This window comes from Fusarium keratoplasticum, chromosome 14 (assembly GCF_025433545.1).
Source record: "Fusarium keratoplasticum isolate Fu6.1 chromosome 14, whole genome shotgun sequence".
In the NCBI taxonomy this organism is placed as follows: domain Eukaryota; kingdom Fungi; phylum Ascomycota; class Sordariomycetes; order Hypocreales; family Nectriaceae; genus Fusarium; species Fusarium keratoplasticum.
Genome location: NC_070542.1, coordinates 446284 through 462834, shown reverse-complemented (window position 1 = coordinate 462834; position 16551 = coordinate 446284). Strand labels below are relative to the sequence as shown.

At 53.0% G+C, this 16551-nt stretch overlaps 4 protein-coding genes across 4 annotated transcripts; 1 reads left to right on the top strand and 3 right to left on the bottom strand.

Moving 5' to 3' along the window:
• Positions 1 to 738: 738 nt before the first annotated feature.
• NCS57_01477400 (uncharacterized protein) lies at positions 739 to 2133 on the bottom strand (the record flags this gene model as incomplete). The annotated part of the gene is made up of 4 exons (XM_053064364.1): positions 739 to 982; positions 1033 to 1460; positions 1517 to 1863; positions 1926 to 2133. The coding sequence occupies 4 exons, from the start codon at positions 2131 to 2133 to the stop codon at positions 739 to 741; spliced, it is 1227 nt and encodes a 408-aa protein (XP_052906248.1).
• Positions 2134 to 2573: 440 nt separating this feature from the next.
• NCS57_01477300 (uncharacterized protein) lies at positions 2574 to 4107 on the bottom strand (the record flags this gene model as incomplete). The annotated part of the gene is made up of 3 exons (XM_053064363.1): positions 2574 to 2708; positions 2755 to 3706; positions 3755 to 4107. The coding sequence occupies 3 exons, from the start codon at positions 4105 to 4107 to the stop codon at positions 2574 to 2576; spliced, it is 1440 nt and encodes a 479-aa protein (XP_052906247.1).
• A 1850-nt stretch (positions 4108 to 5957) lies between these two features.
• On the bottom strand, positions 5958 to 6728 carry NCS57_01477200 (uncharacterized protein; the record flags this gene model as incomplete). The annotated part of the gene is made up of 3 exons (XM_053064362.1): positions 5958 to 6134; positions 6184 to 6439; positions 6487 to 6728. The coding sequence occupies 3 exons, from the start codon at positions 6726 to 6728 to the stop codon at positions 5958 to 5960; spliced, it is 675 nt and encodes a 224-aa protein (XP_052906246.1).
• Positions 6729 to 7494: 766 nt separating this feature from the next.
• Positions 7495 to 8820, top strand: NCS57_01477100 (uncharacterized protein; the record flags this gene model as incomplete). Its single annotated transcript, XM_053064361.1, has 1 exon — positions 7495 to 8820. The coding sequence occupies one exon, from the start codon at positions 7495 to 7497 to the stop codon at positions 8818 to 8820; it is 1326 nt and encodes a 441-aa protein (XP_052906245.1).
• Between the last annotated feature and the right edge of the window lie 7731 nt (positions 8821 to 16551).

Here is a 16551-nt window from a genome sequence, read left to right as displayed (position 1 = left end):
ACGGAATCATGGCTTCATGCCAAGAATGTGCAAAGTCCTTGAAGGGTTGGTGGTTGCCACCCAGCGTCTGAGCGTATCGTCAAAACAGTCGCCACAGCCTTGGAAACTGCCACCCTTTCAGCCAGCATTATGAGCGATTGGTATGTCACCTAGAATAACCAGTCACATGCAGGTAACCTAGACTGATGGCCAAAGTAGTCTGACCTTTCACAACATGGAGGTCGCCGTACGAAATCAGGCTGTTAGCCAAGGAGTTCGCCAAGAACGACGTAAATGATGCGGAGACGCTGCTAATGTCGCAAAATAATAGCGCCTGTTTCTCTGCAGCCCCGCGAGCTTGTGCTGCCTCCGAAAATGGGACTCGACTGCCTCGGCGCTGGGAGGTCTTGTAGCTCTACATACAGGGCAGAGAAGTGGCAACTTACCTTGGATAACTTGTGGATCTGCAGACACATTTGTGGGCAGAACGGCTCGGTGCGCCGCAACCGTGGCGTGATTCATTTACCGGAGAATCGGTAGGCAGAGGGAATGACAAAATTACTACAAGACAGAATATCCATACAACTTTGCCAATGTATGCCTTAAAACTATTGCCCTGCTCTTAGCATTAAGCCGCCCCCTTAAGAGACCGTTTACTCGGACAATTTGATTACTGTCAAAATTCCCACTCGGCCATGCACCATTATTACTTCACTCACTTCGCCATCCATCTTCATTACCATACTAGTAACTTACACTTTACATGTTAAAGGCAGCAGCCACACCACCAAACAGTGCAGCAAGAGCCGCAGCAGCCGTGGCCCGCGCACCAGCGTCAGTGGGCGTAGCAGTGTTCAAGCCAGTGGCCTCCTCGGTAGCTTGGGGCACACCTGAAGTAAACGGCACGCCGATGTCACTGACGGAGGTAGCGCCGGAGAAGGCCGGAGTCCGAGTCTCATGGTCGGGGTCGGCAGTGGCGGTAGGGTTCTCGGGGTTGAGGACACTTTAATGTCGTTAATGTATGATCAGATGCGATACGATGGGGAAGCTTACCCGTCAATGACGTGGATGACACCGTTGGCGATGAGAACATCAGGAATGATAACCCTGGCCTCATTCACAAAGACATCTCCATCATAAACCGAGATTCTCACATCCTCGCCCTCAACAGTCTCAAGTGTGCCGTTCTCAAGCAAGCTGCTATATTCGACCGTGCCGCGGATGACATGGTATCGGAGGACATCCCGGAGGTCGTCCTCACTAAGATCTCCGGCTATAGACCCTATCGCCGCAAATGCGCTGTTGCTGGGCACAAAAACGGTGAGGCTTTCGGCTTCGACGAGGTCAGTGGCAAGCTCGACTTCGGTGAGGGCACCCATGGCAGCGGTGAGGTTAGCGGCGATGACAGTTTCGGTAAGGTTCTTGGGGATGTTGAGGACTCGGTTGATGATGTGGATGACACCACCGGTGAAGTCTAGGTTCTATACAAGTCAGTACACTTCTATCTCCAACAGTTTATAACAGAACAGCGACTTACAGCCTCGGTCACATTGGCTTCAGCCCGGAAAGCACTATAGAAACTGACAATGCCCTCAACAGCAACACCCTCGACGACCTGACCCCCAGTCACATTCTCCCAAGTCTGGTTGTTAAGAAGCGAGGGAATGAAGACAGGCGTGTCGGTGAAGTTGCCAGCATACCAACTGCCGTTGAGGACATGGTAGGACAGAATAGCCGAGACGACGTTGGAAGCCTCCGGAACAAAGTTAGTGATGTTAGTGCTGTTGAGGAAGTCACTGAGAGCCTCATTGCTGGGAGCGAGGATGGTGATGTTATCGAGGTCAGCGAGCCGATCGAAAAAATCAGTCTGGGACTCGAGGAGGCCTATACAAGTTTCAATTAGCGGCTATACAGCAAAGAGAAGGGGGCGGTGGGTATAGACATACCATTCAGGGCGGACAGAGTCTCGTTCTGCGAAGCCAAAGCCTCGGCAAGAGAAGTCCCATTGTTGGATTGAGCGGCAGCAAAGCTCGCCAGAGCTAGAGACAGGAAAGCCTGTATCTTCATGATGCTAGACAGCGATCGTGCCCAGGAATTGTAACAATTACCAACAAAACAGACAAGAGGGAAAGTAGCTGGGAGGGATAACATCATTTAAACCCGAGATCCTCTCGCCAAGCTTCCATCACCACCAACCTCTCCCCATATTTACTTTCACTAGCGCCATCGGCAGCTTCCTAGCCAATTAATGGGAGAAAAGAGGCCTCCACCTTTCTCGGGATAGCATCAGAGTAGCATTGGCAAAACAGAATCATGACATCGACCAAGACGCGCTGCGTCATGCACCAGTGCCAAGACGTGACTGTTCATCTGATGACTGCCTGGGATGAGGCAGTTTTTTTTTTTTTTTTTTTTTTTTTTAAAGGGGAGAAAAATAAGAAAAGAGAGAGACGGGGGGGGAGGTTGATGCCGGTCCGATGTCCGACCTTGCCCTCATATCTGTGATCTACGTACTTGTGGGGGACTCTGCCTCGTCTTCCCCGTGGGAGCTTCCGGGAATTCTCACTAATCGTACACGGATATTACGCAAATCCCTAGCCCATGAAGCCCTTCTTGCCATCACCATCAGCGTCCTTGAGAGGGTTCAATCGATCAATCAGCGAAGGCTTGCGTGCGGTGGTGGAACCGCTGGAGGCGGTATGCATGTCGACACCAGAGTCAGGTCGAGCCTGGACATGTGAGTTTCATCCTGTCAAGATGGTCAGGGGGGCTTACATGAGTCTTGTTCAAGGGGTCGTTGCTGAGAACACCAGTTTTGGCCTGGTCGTAGTCGGTGCCAGCACCAACGCCTGCAGTGCCAGCACCGACACCAGTGGTCGAGCCAATGCCTCGGTTGCCCTCGAGGCCTCTGCCTTCAACATTACCAGTGGTGGTGTCAGTATTCTTGGGATGAGAAGCAAGGCCACCAGCGGCACCTCCAGCAGTAGCAGCTCCAAGGCCACGGTTCTTGCGAGACTTGCCAAGGCCATGAGACTCCTCGTCACTGGAGCTGGAAGAGCTGGAGCTGGAGCCACGGCGGTCCTTGTGGCCAAGACCGTGGCGGCTCTTGCGAGTAGCAGCAGCACCACCAAGGATGCCCTCGGTGGTACGGCCCATTCCGTGACCTTCACGGCCAGAGTGAAGACCAGCTCCCTCAGAGGTCTGACCAAGGCCAGCACCCTCCCGGTCGTGGGTAACATTCTCTCCATAGTTGTCGCCGTGGCCGTGCAAATGCATGCTCTTGTCAGCATCGAGCTGCTCCCTCTGCAATTCTTTCCTGTACGGCTTGGGGCAACCCTCAAACTCGGTCAGCTTCTGAGCAGCCTTCTCCGCAAGTCCACCTCGTTCACTGGTGAATTCATCCAGGGTCTTGGTGGGAAGGACGGAGGTTCCATGGTGCACGGGGGCAGCATGGTGAGTCTCATGGACGGGGATGGTTGTGTGGACGACGTGAGGCTGAATGGTCTCCTTTTGAATTACTGGTTGGACGTGTTCGTGAACATGGTGGTGGATGCGCTCGCCAGTTACAACAGGAGCGGTTGTGGAAGAGTGAGTGGTGCTGTGAGTCTCGGTGGTATCCCTGAACTTGGCAGCTTCGCGGTCAAGAGTGGCACGGGTCTCTTGCTCGTTGCCATGGTGGAAAGTCTTGTGCTCGACGGGGATGAGGTTGTGGTGATGTTGTTCGGGGCTGGATGTGTTAGTGCGTGAGCATATGCTCATACAGAGCGCAGCTTACAGAGTCTCCTTGTGCGTGATGGGCTGAATAGTTGTATGATGGTGCTCCTGGTGAACCTCCTTGTCGAGGGCAGTGGTTATGTTCTCGTGTCGGTGAGGACGAATATGCTCCTCGGTGACATGAGGCCGGACATCCTCGTCGACGGTGGTCTTGTGCTTTCCATCGTTGGAGAGGAAGCTAGAGACGGCTTGCTTTGCCTTTTCCATTTTGAGTTTGTATAAGTTTTGATTGTGGATGAGATTGTGATGGTGATGATGATGAGATGCAGCAATGGCAGAGGCACAGTGATGATTAAATAGTTGCATGCCCCGAAGCATCCGCCTCTTCATCATGTCTAGCATCATGGACGTCATCTCTGAGGCTTCAACCAACGGCAGCTGGAAACGTCTCGCTGGAGTGTGGGGACGCAGGTAGACGAGGGCGGTGGTGAGCTCAAGCCGTCCATGTCACCCCGCGATCTTCATTCGATGAAGGCTTAGACCCCTTAGGCCCGATACACATGTCAAACGTGCTTGTCGATATCAATGTGATCATTGCAACTGCATGATACACACGGTAGCAGGCCTCGACGTCATGGTCCCTGGAATGAGGACCAGGAGCTCCGAAGCAACGAGCACTTGTCTCACCAGCCCGAATCGGCGGGTCGAGCTTGATCAGCCTCAATCGACGAGCTGCACCGATCAACAGCAACCGGAAGGGAGCCGCGAATAGCTTCGCTCGTAAAGGGACAGGACGCCCTGGCAAGCAGGAAATGATGCTCAAGTCGACAAGAGGCTGGGACTTTGTTGGGACTGTGTGTTGTTTACAGTAGGCATGCGTTAGCGCCAGGTGGCTCTAGTGGAGAGCGTCATCGACCAGCGCGATACGCAAAGTTCCGTCCTGATCCCCACGTCCACCAGTCCTGAGGATTATGCGGGTCTTGGTGGGCTCTGCGACTCGAGTTTGCTTGTTCAAGATGATCCGCGTATTACTTGTGGGGGCTTTGCAACCTTGGTTTGCTTGTTCCGACGCTTCTCCCGCGGAGGAGCTTGAACGGTTTTAGCCTCACCGGCATGCTCATTCCCGCTTTGGATCCGTGGTTATGTCTTCAATGTGATCCGGCACTTTTTCCGCGGGGGCGGGGACTTAACATCATCCGTGTTCTCGTTCCCATTACCTGACGCCGTAATGACTTTGATCCGACGCTTTTGCCCTCCTGAGGTAGCTTGGCCTGGCATTGTCGAGTCAATGTCGCTCGTAGCATTAGGAGACGTTGGCCACGAAAATGGAGGCGCAGCGAGGGAGTGTGACGAACCGCGCGGAGATGGTTCGGGGCTCATCGTACTCAGGTCTATTGCCGTTGCTGTCGGACTTCTGCTCAGCGGAGGAGACATCAAAGCTGTCTGACCGTTGAGCCGCCGCTTCTGTCCCGTCGGGAAGACCTGACTCTTCTAGCACCATTGTACGCCCAGGACAACAAGGCGCCATTGCTGGTACGGCTGACTTCCTACTCGTTGGGCTTGTGTCCGACAGCGCCAAAAGTGCGCAAGCCGTGGTTTCAGTGCTGTCGGCTGGCGATGTGGCAGCCTCCGTGGGCTCTGGCAACATTGCCAAAGTATTTTGCATGGTTTCGTGGGGTCATCTCCTCTATCGTCGACTGAAGGCCGCATGATGACGCAGGAACCTCTACCAGGGTTGCCTCTCGGGACAAACCGGGCGCGGAGACAGTCATGACATCAAAAGTCATGGCCCTAGTGAGATGGACCTTTCCCTGGCGATCAACCTGCCGGCAAATGGGTAGATCACGAGCTGATTCGTTCCACACTCGGCTTGGCCGTCGCCGCTGCTATTGAGCATCGCTGAAAGGTCTTCAGGATTCAGTGCACCGTCGGCAATAGCGAGATTCAGGAGTAGGAACACATAGTCATAGCGAAGAATAGAGTGTTCCCTGCCAGAGACGCCGAAACTACATATTGCCAGCTCTTGATCGGTATAGCAGCGAAACACACACTTGCCTCTTGTTCTCCTGATCTTTATTATTCTTCACAGTCCGTTGATCAAGCTTAAAAAGAAACCCCTGCTTGCCATCGGCGGTCCGTTCAGGGACAAGGCAAATGTCCTTCTCAAGGTCGGCACTGGACAAGGAAATGGCTGCTGTAGTCCTGACCTTGTCGGGCACTCCTGCTGTGAAAATCCCACCTAGTCTAGCTCCAGTATTGCAGAACTACAGAAGTTGAAGGTGAAGTTGGATCCGGTTTCTCTCGTGGGTATAATAAAGGTCATGGCCTGCCCATAACTTGTCGATGAGTCGGTCCAGGTCTGGCGGCTTGAAATTGTATTTCGGCTTCCCGATGTCGTAGATATCGCTCCCGGGCTCGTATGGCAAGACCTTTCTAAACCACTGTTCTTGGAGTCAGCTTCAAATCATATAACGTCAGTCATTGAGATACATGGTTGATTTCCTCAGTGTCCGCATCGCCGAGTTCGCTCTTTGTTAGTTGACGAAAGCTAGCCTTGAACGCCTTCGCCTTTGAAAGGAGGCTTTTGGGGGTGGGAGATTCACGGAGTCGGCCTTTGGACTGGGCTTTACAAAACCGCCAAAAGTCTTTGAGTTCGTGCGTTTCTGCTATCGGCGCCCCAGCACAAAGCACTCTTGCTTTGCAGTCTTCAAAATCTTCCTTGCGGTCTGATTTCTCGCAACACCATCTTTGCCAGTCAGTATCTATACAAGGAGGCGGAGAGCCGATACATACACCGCGTAGGCGTTGAGGACCCCGTCTTGATGCTGCAAGGTCTTCTCATCATAGCGATTCATAACTCTCTCTCTGTCGCGCTCGTGGTGCTTGCCGCTCTTCCAGCCACCGGACTTTGCGCGATCAGCAATGAGCGCTGAGTCTCTCTGTTGGAGCTTCGGAGGAGGCATCGTTTCCGAAACGGTTCGAAGGTGGATGGGTGAGGAAATGCATGGTGCTGACGCTTGGGAGACAACCAGCATTTAGCGATTGAATGGTTGCGTGTCATTGCTGGCGCGACGCTCACTATCGTGTCTGTGTTTTGATTTTTGGATCGTGAATGTTAAAGATACAGTGCTCACCTAGGGTCGCGCGACAGGTGTGGCAGCTCACCTCAGGCATCAACTGTGGGCTCCGGCGGCACGGGCCATCTTGGGGGAGCCAGATGCGCATTTTTCCTTCTCGTCTGGGGGGGGGGGGGGGGGGGGGGATTGGCAGGAATTCTTTCCTAGATTAAACTTTTCGTACCCCCCTCGTACTCCCGGGATGACCGGGATCATGCGGGGCGAGGTACGGCTTGGAGGCTAAAGACCGCTCAGAAGAAAGGGTTCTCTAGTCGACTTCTTCTGCAGGTCCCCTGCCTAGATATAGATTGAGTTACACTCCCTCTTATACAGCTAATAGATATTGTTAATCCTCTATCAACCCTTTCAACACCTTCAAAAAGAAGACATCTTAGCATAACACAATAATAGCTCTCAAACAACCGCCCGTATCTCAACAGAATATGCCCAAGCGCGTCCGTGCACACGTCCGCGCCCCAAGCATTGCCGATACTTCGTCAAACGTACACGCTGTTCGCCCGTGCGGTAGTAGCTAAGGTAACTGAGCTGAGGCGACCCCAGCAGGATCAACGCGAGGATATATATACCACGAGTTTCACTGCATTTTTAAACGCACCAAAGGGAATAAGAAGACCGTGGTTGGTTCGACCGGAAAGTGTGTGTGGAGGTTGGTCAGCCCACCGTCATGGCGGATCCAGTGGGGGCCGAGATCGTGGTGGAGCAGAACACCCCCTTTTCGACGCCAAAGCGATCGAGTCGCGTGGTGAAGCCCACGAGCAAAGTCCGAGACACGGCGCGACAACTGGAAGACACCGCGAAAGAAACGAAAAAGAGCACCCGATACGCGACGCGAACGGCACTGGCCGAAGAGCAGATCGACCGACCGGCCGAAGTCCGAAAGAGTAGCAGCAGCAGCAGCAGCAGCAACGATGGAAGGGCGATGCTTGAGAAGGCCTTGGACCTCCTGGGCGAGTCGCGTAGGGAGACCAAATGGCTGAAGGAAGCGCTGAAGGAACAGATGGAAACGACCAGGGAACTTAAGGAAATTGTTAAGAGGCAGGAAGCGACGGTGCAGGAAATGGGCAGACAGGTGGTTGAGATCAAGAAGCAGATGACCGAGGAGCTACAGCAAGCCCGCGAGCAGCTCGAAACCATCGCGACGAACGCGACAGATGTACCCCAACGATCATACGCCGACATCACGCGATCGACACCATTTCCTGAGCACAACAGTGCCAGGGTCTCGGCCCCAACCGCTTCACCGAATCCCATAGACGCGCTCTACTGCACGATCGACGTATCGAGAACAGATGGAGATGACGACAGATCCTCAGCCGGGGCGATCCGGACGATGGTAGAAAGTGGAGTCCGTTCCGAGCTAGACAACCCGACGTGGCGATGCCGAGCGGTCACCAAGGACCCAAAGAACCCCCATCGTATCAGGATCACCTGCAGGGACGAAAGCGAGTATGAAGTCGTGAAGCGGACAGCGGAAGGAAAGCTGGCTCGAGGAGCCCGTATCCTGCGAGACGATCTCCACCCCATCAGGGTGGACAATGTCAATCGAACCGCTGTGCTAGACGAGATGAACGAAGTCCGACCAGGAGCCGCTGAAGCCTTTAGCCAAGAGAACGACACCCAGGTTGCAAAGATAGCGTGGCTCAGCAGAAGAGACATTCCCAAGGCATATGGTTCAATGGTTGTGTACCTAAAAAGACGCTCGGAAGCAAGACGACTCATCGACGAAGGGTTCTTCTTTGCCGGGGGAGAGTCCGGAACCACCAAGACGTTTGAACGCCGGGACCGCCCAAAACAGTGCTATAATTGCCAACAGATCACGGATCACAAAGCCTATCAGTGCGACAGACCACAAGTTTGCGGCAGATGTGCCAAAGAAGGCCATCACCACAGCGGATGCATGGAAACGATCCCAAGATGTGTCCCGTGCGGAGGCCCCCACGAATCGTTCAGCAGAAACTGCCGGAAACTCTACCCGGTCCAGCATGAGTAGAACGTTTCAGCTGTTCCAACTGAATGTGAGGAAGCAAGGCGCAGTGCATGATAGTTTGATGAATGACAAGAAAATCGAGGACGCAACGGTATTGGCCATCCAGGAACCCCAAGCGCGGAGAATCCAGGGCAGGCTCTTGACGACCCCCATGGGGCATCACAAGTGGATAAAAATGGTACCGACGGCTGAAAGGGAAGGTAGATGGGCAATTCGGAGCATGCTTTGGGTAAATAAGGATGTGGAAGCGGAGCAGGTGCCGATAGAGTCCCCGGACATGACAGCAGCGATCGTGCGGCTACCGGATCGGCTGGTCTTAGCAGTATCGGTCTATGTACCGGGAGGAGATGCCCAGGCTCTGCGAGACACGTGTATCAACCTCCGCCAAACCATTACGGGCGTCAGACGGGGATCAGGGAGGGCGGTGGATGTGGTCATTGCCGGTGACTTCAATCGCCACGACCAACTGTGGGGCGGAGACGAGGTATCGATGGAGAGACAGGGTGAGGCGGATCCAATCGTCGACCTGATGAACGACTTCATGCTCAGGAGCCTTCTCCGACGAGGCACGAAAACATGGCAAAGCGGAGACTACGAGACAACCATTGACCTTGTTTTGGCCTCTGAGGAGCTCGCAGACACTGCCATCAAATGCATGATACATGACACAGAGCACGGATCGGATCACCGCACGATCAACACGGCGTTTGACGTCTCAGTCCCCACGCCGAAGCAGCATGAGAGGCTTCTTCTTACGAATGCGCCCTGGAAGATGATAAATGACAGGATCACGGACAGACTGGGAAGCAGACCAACGGGGAACACCGTGCAGCAGAAAACAGATAGGTTGATGTCGGCAGTCTTGGAGGCTGTCTAGACGCTGACACCCAGAGCCAAGCCGTCGCCACACGCAAAGAGGTGGTGGACCGACGACCTCACACAACTGCGACATGTGTACACATACTGGAGGAACCGAGTCCGGACCGCAAGACGCGCAGGAACGAGCACTTCTGACCTAGAAAACACAGCAAAGGGGGCGGCAAAGCAATATCACGACGCCATACGACAACGGAAGAATTCGCATTGGAACGAGTTTCTAGCGGACAACGATAACATCTGGAAGGCAGCTAAGTACTTGAAGTCCGGTGACGATACGGCGTTCGGAAAAGTCCCGCAGCTGGTGAAAGCAGACGGGACAACAACGACTAACCACAAGGAGCAGGCCGAAGAGCTACTAGCCAAATTCTTCCCGCCATTGCCAGACAACATTGAAGACGAAGGTCCAAGGCAACAGAGAGCTCCAGTAGTGATGCCCACACTCACCTTGGAGGAGGTGGAACGACAACTGTTCGCGACTAAGTCATGGAAGGCGCCAGGAGAAGACGGACTGCCAGCGATTGTCTGGAAGCAGGTCTGGCCGTCAGTAAAACACGACGTCCTCACCATCTTTCAAGCATCACTCGAGGAAGGCGTGATTCCAGATCAGTGGAGGCATGCCCGGATAATCCCACTGAAGAAACCAGGCAAAGATAACTACACGATCGCGAAAGCGTGGAGACCCATCTCGCTTCTCGCTACGCTCGGTAAAGTGTTGGAGTCGGTGGTCGCCGAGAGAATCTCCCACGCTGTCGAAACTCACGGGCTTCTTCCGACCAACCACTTCGGCGCGCGGAAGCAGCGATCGGCAGAGCAAGCCCTCGTACTTCTACAAGAACACATTTTCTCGGCATGGCGCTCGCGCCATGTCGTGAGCCTTATCAGTTTCGATGTGAAAGGCGCGTACAACGGCGTGTGCAAAGAGAGGCTGCTGCAGCGAATGAAGGCGAGAGGGATCCCGGAAGGCCTCCTGCGCTGGGTCGATGCCTTCTGCTCAGAGCGAACCGCAACCATTATGGTCAACGGCCAAAGCTCCGAGAGCCGGCTGCTGCCACAGGCGGGGCTTCCGCAAGGATCACCCCTATCGCCGATCTTATTTCTGTTCTTCAACGCGGATTTAGTGCAGACCCAAATCGACAGGAACGGCGGCGCCATCGCATTCGTCGACGACTACACCGCGTGGGTGTCGGGACCGACAGCCCAGAGCAACCGAACAAAGATACAAGCAATCATCGATAAGGCTCGCGACTGGGAGAAGCGAAGCGGTGCGACCTTTGAGGCAGAAAAGACAGCAATCATACATTTCACCAGATACACCGGCAGGGTAGATTCGGAACCGTTCACCATCAAGGGTGAGGAAGTTCGGCCAAAGGAACAGGTCAAGGTCCTAGGGGTCATCATGGACTCGCGGCTCCACTACAAGCAGCACATTGCAAGAGCAGCGACCAAAGGCCTAGAGGTGGCAATGGAGCTGAAACGACTCAAAGAGCTGGCTCCGTCTGTAACGAGACAACTCTTCACAGCCATGGTAGCCCCCAAGGTGGACTACGCCTCTAACGTCTGGATGCACGCATGCAAGACGAGACCGGCAGCTGCCATCCAGCGAGTGCAAAGACTAGGAGCACAAGCAATCATAGGGTCCTTCACAAGCGTGGCGACAGGAGTAGCGGAAGCAGAAGCCTACATAGCGACCATCTACGAACGGTTCTGGAGAAGAGCGAGCAAGCTCTGGGTAGACCTACATTCTTTGCCACGGACCAACCCACTCCGCAGCCTCCCACGGGGAATCAAGACGTTCAAGCGTTTCATCTCTCCACTCAGGCGCATCGCCGACGTTTGCAAGGAAATACCAAAGGACAAGATGGAAGTTATTCAGCCATACACGCTAGCACCCTGGGAGGTACGCATGCAAGCTACACTGAGCGATAGGGGGGAGGAAGAAGAAGACAAGGTCAAGGACTTAGCTCAGGCCCGATGGGCAGTCAGAGTGGCGACCAGTAGTTCCGCAAGGAACGGACTGGTCGGCATGGGAGGAACCGTCCGGCTTCCGCTCTCTATGGCAAAAGCGGGCAAAATCGTCGAAACCTTTTCAGTCACCCTGGGCACGAGGGAAGAACACAACCCCTACACAGCTGAGTTGGCAGCTATCGCTCACGGCCTCAAATGGCTGCCGGAGATGAGGTACCGGGTCATTGTCCTCCTGACAAGCAACAAATCTGCGGCGCAGGCCATACGCAATCCCCGTCAACAATCCGGACAAGGGCATATCCGGGATATATACAACTCCATGGAGGCACTTCAGAGAGACAAGAACAGGGTCAACATAGTCTGGTTACCCTCGCGCGCTGAACTCAAAGTCCAGAGAATAGCCAAGACATCAGCCCGCCAAGCAACGGAGCCGTACGCCACGCCACGACGAACATCAGTGAAAGCAAAGTCGACAATTCTGAACCAAACAAGGGCAGAGCACCGAAGCGAAAGAAGACTGCTAGAAGGGGTGGGTAGACACTCCAGAAGGGTCGACTCAGCCCTGCCTGGAAGACACACTCGCCTACTATACGACCAGCTGTCGTGGAAGGAGGCCAGCGTGCTGGCACAGCTTAGGACCGGAATGGCCCGGCTCAATGGTTATCTGTATCAGATTCGAGCTGCGCCGACAGATGAGTACCCGTGCGGACGGGCAAAAGAAACGGTAGAGCATTTTCTCTTCCGCTGCGTGAACTGGGCGACACACCGTAAAGAGATGCTTTAATGTATGGATACAAAACGCGGTAACCTCTCTTTCTATCTAGGAGGAAAGGCGGCATCAGATGGACAGAAGTGGACACCTAACATGAATGCTATACGAGCGACAATCAGATTCGCAATCGCTACGGGTCGCCTTGATCAGAGGTGATCTACCTAAATTCTACTAACCCACTAATCTACCAGTACTAACTATAAACCCCTCATACAATCAAAAGCAGGCACTGCTTCAGCCGCCGAAAATAGGAAACTGAACACTTGGAGGATTTGGGCTTCAAGTTGACTTGCTACTAACCTTCACGAGGGCCAAGAAGAAGAGCGATGACTAGACCAAAAGAACAAGGCGAGATCCACAAGGGCTTGGCGAGATCAAGGCAAGAACTAGAGTGGCGTATGTATTTTTAGCTTCAGAGCCCTTTGGGCGTGGCCTACCGGGCGTAATAGACTTGTGTGTGTGTGTGTGTGTTCGCCCGTGCACGCTTGCAGGGTCATTCCCTGGTAGGTACTGCGCCATCGACGAGCCTCCAGCAGTGTGGGGAATCTATCTACCGATGTAGATGAAATGTAGATGTAGATAGATGTAGACTACATCTATCTATCTACTGCTGGCCCTTGTGGGTCATCTATCTATGTATCTGGCCGCCAGGTAGATAGATGAAATGTAGGGTAGATGCCAGCCAAACTACCTGAGGTAGAGGTACCTAAACATGCTGGGATGTTCCTAGCGTGCAGAGGTACTAGTACCCCTCCCTGTATTCTTGCTTTTGTTCATGTCTTGCCTTTTTCTTTCTTTTTGCCCTCAAATTCCTCGCCAAACCGTAGACCAGATTCTGCTGTTTAAATCACGCATGCAAATTTTGCTCGTCGTGCGAAATGGCCCGGGCTCATGGCTATGACGTTCAGGCCAGAAATGCAGCGAGCAAGCTTGTCCCGTCCAGTTGGCTCTGCTGTCACTGTATCCAGCAGAAGGTGCATAAGCCAAAGGCTTATGTCTCCTCTAGCACTCGGAACATTGAGGGACACCTTAGCAAAGCCCACAACCTTTTCAATCCGGATCCATTAAAGGCTAAGCGATGCACACTAGAGCGACCTCTGAATCAACCAACACTTCAAGACTTTGCCGCAAAGAAACGGAAGAAGGACGACTTCCATGATGAGCTAGTTGCTGAGCTAGTTGCTCGCTTTGACAAATTAACTTTTCAGCGCCTGCTTGTCCAGTGGATCACAGACGCAAATCTCTCTTTCCGCGTCTCTGAGCACGAGGGGCTCCAGAAGGTCTTTGGTTATCTTAACCCTTTGGTTCAAGAGACCTCAGCAAACCTCACGCATAAAACGATTCAGATCAGGATCATCAACGAGTTTCATACTTACAGAGCTCACATCATTGACACCCTATTGCAGAGCCCTAGCCAGGTCCATATTGCATTTGATGGCTGGACTTCTCGAAACAGACATTCCTTCTTCTCCGTCAACGCTTTTTTCCTTGAACACACTTTTCGGCCTCGAAAAGTTCTCTTGGGCCTTCCAACCATCTCCTTAGCCCACACTGGCGAGAATATCTCTGCAGCGGTGATGGAGGTGCTAGAAGAATACGACCTGATCTCTCACAACAAGGTTGGATACTTTGTCCTGGATAATGCTTCCAATAACGGTCGGGCCATCGAAGAGCTGGGGCGGAAGCTCTAGTGGCGAGACCCAGCAAGCAGAAGGATCCGCTGTTTCGGGCATATCCTTCACCGTCTCGCCAGAGCGATGCTCTTTGTCAACGATGGCAATGCTCTTGAGGACCTGGATCCAGATGAATTTGACGAGTGGACGAAGGCAGGCCCGGTTGGCAAACTCCACAATCTTGTGGTCTGGGTCAGTCGGTCAAATAAGGCAACAACAACCCTACGAAGGCTGCAAGATGAGCACCCTGAGAAGAACTATCCCGGTACCCTGGACGTGGTCCTTGACAACAGTACACGCTGGCTGTCATAATATTACATGATAGAGCGCGCCATTAAACTCCGACGGTATCTTGAAGAACTTATCGACATCACGGTGCGGTCGAACAAGAAGTTTACCCGATCGAGATTAAAGCCAACACAACTACGAAGCTCGCTTCCACCATGCCTGGAGGAAGAAACCTGTTAACCGACGCGGACTGGGATGCCCTCAGTTGGCTTAAGGATATCCTTGCGATGTTTGATTCCTGTCTCTTACGACTTGAAGGAGACGGCCAGGTCAGACTCCGTAAAGGAGGAGTTGAGGCGCAATATGGCATTGTATGGCAGGTCGCCATTGCCTATGAATTTCTTCTTGCCACGCTGGAGAAGGCGAAACTCGAGGCGAAAGATCGGCCAGAGGCCAGATACTATTCCTCCTGCATCAATTCTGCCTGGGCCAAGCTAAACAAGTACTATACGAAGCTTGATGAGACGCCAGTATATTACGCGGCTACGGTTCTTCACCCTGGAATATAGTGGACGTTTTTGACGAAAGCTTATGGCGGAGGGGAGGGCTGGGTCGGCAAGGCTCGCCAACTCATCCAAACCCTATGGAAAGAGGAGTATCGTGACCTTCCAATCTAGTGGCAGCTTGCTGGTAGTAATCTCCCTGTGGCCGTGAGAGCGCGAGAGTCTAATCCCTTCGATTCGTTTCAAGACGAGCTGATGTCGTATTCGACCTCCGAGAAAGAACCGATTGCAGATGAGTTCGAGAGGTGGTTAAGCACAAAGCAAGACATCTGTACGAAGCACGACAACCCACTTCGTTACTGGTCTGCTAAGCGGTTTGAGTACCCACGCGTAGCTAAGATGGCGGTTGACGTCTTATCAATCCCGCCGATGGCTGCAGAATGTGAGCGAACTTTTTCCTCCGCAGGTACCATGGTATCCCCCAAATGGACCCGTCTAGACGCAAGTACTATTTCTGTTGCTCAGACAGTCAGGTCTTGGCTGAAAGCGGGGCTGTTGGAAAGCTACGACGGATTGTTGAAGGAGATGACCGACGATATGGCAGAGACAATGGTTTAGTGGTGGTGGGGGTTTTGGTAGATAGATGCCATCTATCTATATCTACATGTAGCCTACATCTATCTATCTATCTTGCAAGTCATGACTAAGCATCTACATCTATCTACCAACGCCTCAAGTAGATAGATGTAGATAGATTCCCCACCCTGGCTGTAGAAACCTGACGCAAGGTGTTTATTCTATACTGCCCCCCCGGCTAGCGATATTATCGGGTCTGTCTTAGGTACGAAACGTATTGACACTGTGCGGCCCTGAGATCATATCATAAAGGGACGGGGTATGTTATATGGACGAGGATTTCAGTCGGAGTGATGATAATGGTATCCTATTTCATTCCCGTCAACACTAAGTGATGAGTAGATATGCTCCTATTTGCGCCTAAGTAACGGGTAAAATAAACCCATCCGAATAACATCTATATTCCCAGCCGACGTATTCAATATTAAAAAAAAATCCACCTTCGTTTCCAACGCGACCACCGTGACACAGCGTAATACAAAAAAGATTGCCAACGCAGCAGACTTTGCGGTGTATGTGTAAGACACCGTGATAATGCTCCTGTATTAATACAGTTCCTGAAACCCGTGGAACAAATTCCTCCCAAATAGTGATCAAACGACGTAGAGAAGGGGGAAAAGTGAGATAAAAGTCAAGGTGATTAGATAGTGATAAGGGGGTATTAAAACGGTGATGCGCTCGTGATGAAAGGCGCACGCGAAGAAGTGAAGTTGAAAGAGTCCGATTATTCCAGCCAAAAAGGACGAAAGAGGTCTGTGGCTGTAAGAGGCCGGCCATTGTGGTCGGGTCGTGAGCGCCTGGGTTGGGTGAGCGGCCTAGGACGGTCTTGTGAAGGTCCGGTAGAGGCAGGTAGATTGATTCGGCGGCCGAATCGATGAGATGAAGGGGCGGTCGTATTGGCAGATGATTGACCGTGTCAAGGCCAGCTCACGAGAACCCAATATGGTTGCGATTAGTGAGGTTAGTGAGGTGCATGCGGAAACGGGTGGGCGATTGTGTTGGAGTTTCGGGACTGGCACGTGCATATGCGCACGCGCGCCATCGCGAAGGCCTGGCAAGACCCGAGCGAACCTTGTAC